Genomic DNA, 5,071 nt, shown 5'->3' with positions numbered 1-5,071 from the left:
TAATTGATAATATGTATTTATTAATTTAAAATATAACTTGATGAAATCTCTCGCTCTTTCTCTTTTTACTTATATATGCTGTTTTTTTCTTCATGGAGGTGATGTATTTGGTCATTAAAGACTCGATTCAGCTTACCAGCTCTGATGCAACAGATCACTTCTAATAGTAATCTACTGCTGGCTGCAATCAACCAGCTTTATATCACCACTGCTACATGTAGAGGCTGGACAGAGCTACTTCAGCTCTACCTGTGCCTACATTCTATCAGGAAGTGCTGTGACGTAATTTCACTTCTGATGTAAACACAGTGTGGAAGCATTGTTCTGCATTGTGTGAATATTGCTTGTACCTGCGCTCCGATCAAGCACTCAGTAGTGGGAGCAGAAGCCCAGTAGCTGATCAAGTCAGCTCCTAGACTTAGTGCTGGACCGTAGCTGTCACTGACAGCTGGCAGTTCCAGCACTTGCTGTGCTTTATACCTGATTACAGGTCGCAGTGCCACCCAGTATAGTTATACTTTTTGGCATATAAAAAAATATGAATGAACTGTTCAAACTATGTATTAACTGTGAACAATGCTTCTGTTTTCAGTCCAACACACCTGCCCAGAGGTAACTTCTTTTTTGCAAAGATACATTCATAAAGATGTTCTTTTGCCTCGAGTTACACTCTAATAGTACACTAATGGCAGAGTGTACAACAACCCACCTCCCTATAGCTTGTGCTCAAAAAGAGCATGCCTCCTTTCTCTTAAGTGACCTCTGGCCAAGTGGGATCCTATTTTTAACATTACTAGTAGTTTGGAGTGTGACACCTTTAGCCCAATAATAAAGTAATAGCGCAATTCTAATCAAAATGTATATGACTTATTAACCCAATTACTTCACAGGGTAGGGGGTACATAACCCCTTTGTGATATTAATTTCACATCTTCCCCTAGAAGAGACCACAATGATCTGCCTTAGACTTCTACCCATTAGCAAAGCATTTAGACCTATTAGAGAAGTTATTTTCCAGACCAGAAAGCTATAATACTTTACAAAATGTTACCGTGCATAGATTTCTCCTCCTTTATTTATTAAATCTGTGTTTGTTAAATGGAATTAGAATCTCTCAGAAGAACAATCTCAAAAAGTGATAGCCCTAGCACACACAGTATCTCCTCCACTGGCAAAAAAATGGAAGAATATAGCTATCATTTATTTGCAGGATGGTAAAGAGTTCAAACATGCTTACGTTTATCTGTCCAAATCTGCCCCATAAATTTATAGGATGTGACCTTATAGGCTAACTTTTGCACATCTGGTGATCTTGTCTCATTATACAGGCTTATTAAAAGCAAATGTTTGAAAACAAGAAATGTTTTACAGGGTCCTCCTGCAATCCACCAGGCCCTTGGGTAATCCTATTTACCTGTACTGAACTATCCAAAGCCTCATTCCTAAAAACTGGAGACAACCCACAGCCCAAACTCTGAGTGATGGCTGCATACTTAAACCAGTATCAGAAAATGCCAGAAATATTACACAATAACATTAAACTTTAGTCCGCCATACAACAACTACTTATATTGTCAACAATATATGTATTGTTACCCAGGTCCCTAATTAGTATTGCATTGGCAAGCTCCTTCATAGCCCATATATATTAATTTTCCATCTTTTACCCTCCTCTCTTCCGGTCCCTGCCACCCCATTTCCTGTATCTGTTCCTCTCAGCCTCCCACCACACATACAATGTTTTGCATTGTAATGTTGTATTAGTTTAATAAATACAATTTGGAAGTATTTAAAAATACTGTAGATATGATCTACCTTTAAAAGCATCCAATGATTCCTTAAAACATTAAATCTTGTACCAAATACTTTATTTAGCAATTGCACATAATTGTATCAATTGTTTAAACTTGTAAAAATGTTCACCCTTAGCTTTGTAACTTTTTTTTCCAGGTGATTTTGCAATCTTGCTGAATGCAGGAATGAGTATTCCCCAAGCTATGTTCTTCAATTTTATTTCTGCTTGCTCTTGTTACTTTGGTTTGGTTATTGGAATTCTAGTGGGAAACAACTTTGAACCAAATATCATATTTGGACTTGCTGGAGGCATGTTTCTGTATATTGGACTGGCAGACATGGTAAGACAAACCTTATAATCACTTCTCAGTAACACGTGAAAACATTTGCTCTTCCTGTGTGAAAAAAAGCATTGTTTTGCGTAGCACAAAACTATGTTACATTAGCTTTCAGTGCCAGTGGTAGACTTTTTTGATGCACAGCTATTGGCACAGAGAGAGAGATACCTTACCCTTAGGCCCTCTTCACACTCGCCTGCAACCCTAACACTAATCCTCAAAGTAACTCTACCTATAGTTCTCACACTAGCCCTGCCTGTAACCCTAAAATGAATCCTCAAAGTGGCTTTGCCTGTAGCCCTCACACCAACCCTGCCTGTAACCTTAAAGGAGAACTATGAGGTGAGTGCTTTTCACTCACCTCATAGTTCTAGCCGACCTGTGACAATGAGACTGTCACAGGTCGGCTCAGTAGATCGGGAGGTGAGCAAACATATACCGGTGTTCGCTCACCTTTCGATCCTGACACGGCTCTCTGCCGTGACAGGGGGAGGGGCTGGATTCCCCCCTCCCCGCTCCGATCCGCCAGCGCTAACTGGCGGAACGGACAGGGGAGGGGGCGAGTACAGCTGGCTCTGCCTCTAGACAGGCAGAGCCAGCTGTCACTCACGCAGCTGGGCGGATCTCGACATCGATGTCGGGATCCGCTCCGGCTGCGGCGTCTCAGTATACCGTGAGCTGTAGCTCGCGGTATACTGAGCTTAGGGTAACGGGAGGACGCTAGTTTGTGTCCTCCCGTTACCCTAAGGAGAACTATGGGGAAAAGCCCTGACCCCATAGTTCTCCTTCAACACTTATCCCCAAAGTGACTTTGCCTGTAGCCCTCACACTAACCCTGCCTGTGACTCTAACACTGCCTATAACACTGCCTATAACCCTCAGACTAATCCGGACTCTAACTCTGCCTTTAACCCTCACACTACCCCTGCCTATAACCTGCCAGGTGGAATTGAGGATCAGGTAAGTATATTTTCTTTATTTGCAACCCTAGACAAAAGCAAGCAGTTGACCCTTGCAGTGTGGGGGTAGCCCCTCCGCAAAGGCTTACGTTTTGAAAATCCTGGAGTTCCTCTTTAAATCTCCTGCACTGAAAGATATCAGTGCAAGGATCCTGGCACTGGAATCTGCTGTTTGGAGACAACATACAGCAGAGTGTTTGAACAGAGCCTCACTAAAATCTGTCACTCCTTTATTCTACTGTTCTGTTAAGTCCCTAAGCTCATTATGGGTCTGATTTACTGCAGTGTAAGGTAAGGTAAAGTGAAGTGTACCTGCAGTGGTGGACCTAAGGAGCAAAGGACCCTGGTGCAAGATCTGTTCTTGCCTCCCCCTTCCCGCTGAATCTCTCTCCAATCATTGCGGGGAGACCCGCTGAGCCGGTCCCGGGCGCAGCATGGGGATAGAGGAGCACGGGGAAACGGACAGTGGCCCCGGCAGGGGGAGGGGAGGACGCCACACGGTACAAACGATCCGGCGGCTGTATAGACAACGGATCGCTTGTACATTAACAGCCATCACTGGCTGTTAAAAATGACACCAAGAACACGGCTGCTGCTTTTTTTAACCATTTCCTATAGATGCCTATAGACGTATTGTGGTCCGGAAGTGTTTAAGATAATTACGCCTATTTAAAAAAGAACTCCAGGAATTTTTTGTAATAACCCTTGCAGTGGGGCTACTCCTGTCTGCAAGGGTTAACTGCTCATTTGTGTCTAGGTTTAAAAAAAACAAAGCTAGCTATACTCACCCAAAGCTCCAAGCTTCTGCTTAGACTGGTCCTTCCAGCCGCTTTCTCCCTTCTCTGCAGTGGCCTAAGGTCCTGTAAATCATCACGTCTATACAAAATGTATATATATGAGGACGCTGAGGAAAATAAACATTTTGCAGGGATGGGGAAACAGGCTGGAGGGAGTGCCATGACAACTTGGAGCTTCGGGTGAGTATATCTTTGTTATTTTAGCACCTAGACACAAATGAGCATTTAACCCTTGAAGTGTAGGGGTAGCCCCACTGCAAGGGTTAAAACATAAAATTCCTTCTTCTTTAAAGTCAAGATCACTTCTCAATTATGCAACAGATTGATTTGTTAATTTTGCCCCGGCCTCGTTCAAATGTACGAAAACAGACTTTAAAAAAACACGAAGTAGAATGGAACTCACATACGTTTAACCACAAAAGGTAGAACAAGAAAGTCAAATGATTTGTACACTTTCGCCTGGTGTGACATTTGTAAATAGAGCACTGCATTCATAAAAGTCCCCCATTAGGCTGCATTTTGTATATGTCATAAAAAAAAGACACAGATTTGTCATAAAGTTGAAGTTCAATGTAATACATGTGTTGCCTTGTCTCTGCTGCCACCTATAGGGTGATGGTTGGTATAAGATCACTACAAAGCATGTCATGCCCCCTAAATGTATTTTGTTTCTCTTACAGTTTCCTGAAATGAATGAAATGCTCAAAGATAAGATAAAAGGAAGAAAAAGTGACATGATCTATTTTGCCATTCAGAATGCTGGTTTGCTTTCTGGGTTTGCTATCATTCTATTAATAACCCTGTATGCTGGAGAAATTAGGCTGGATTAGTATATTTTCCTCTAAGGACTAAATACCCAAGATGCTACAAGAGAAAAAAATATATATAACATGGCCTCATACCTTCTATCTTTAAACCTCAAGAGATTCTCCTTTTTTTTTTTAATGCACACTTAGATGAAAAGGCTTTGAAAGCAGATTCAAGGCATAAACAACCAACTGCTGCTATCTTCAAATGAAACGATATTTATATATGTATGCAAAGTGAATGCACCCTGCATTACCTGTACAGTGTTATAGTGAGCTAGTGGTGTTACAATATATGATTTATATGCATTTATATACTGGCAGATTTTGCCTTTTTAATACATGTGATTTTTGAAAATGAATCAATATCACTTAAT

General features: G+C 41.4%; 1 protein-coding gene across 1 annotated transcript in view; it reads left to right on the top strand.

Moving 5' to 3' along the window:
• SLC39A8 (solute carrier family 39 member 8) overlaps positions 1 to 4,763 on the top strand; it is a 39,109-nt gene extending 34,346 nt beyond the window's left edge. The window contains exons 8-9 of the mRNA XM_018558981.1: positions 1,951 to 2,135; positions 4,569 to 4,763. Coding sequence (XP_018414483.1) covers positions 1,951 to 2,135; positions 4,569 to 4,718 — 335 coding nt within the window. The 3' untranslated portion in view covers positions 4,719 to 4,763. The remainder of the gene's footprint in view (positions 1 to 1,950; positions 2,136 to 4,568) is intronic.
• Positions 4,764 to 5,071: the final 308 nt, after the last annotated feature.

Source organism: Nanorana parkeri, unplaced genomic scaffold (assembly GCF_000935625.1).
Source record: "Nanorana parkeri isolate BGI_ZX_2015 unplaced genomic scaffold, ASM93562v1 scaffold372, whole genome shotgun sequence".
Classification (NCBI taxonomy): domain Eukaryota; kingdom Metazoa; phylum Chordata; class Amphibia; order Anura; family Dicroglossidae; genus Nanorana; species Nanorana parkeri.
Note: the sequence above shows the minus strand (reverse complement) of the source record. Positions and strands in the feature narration are given on the sequence as shown.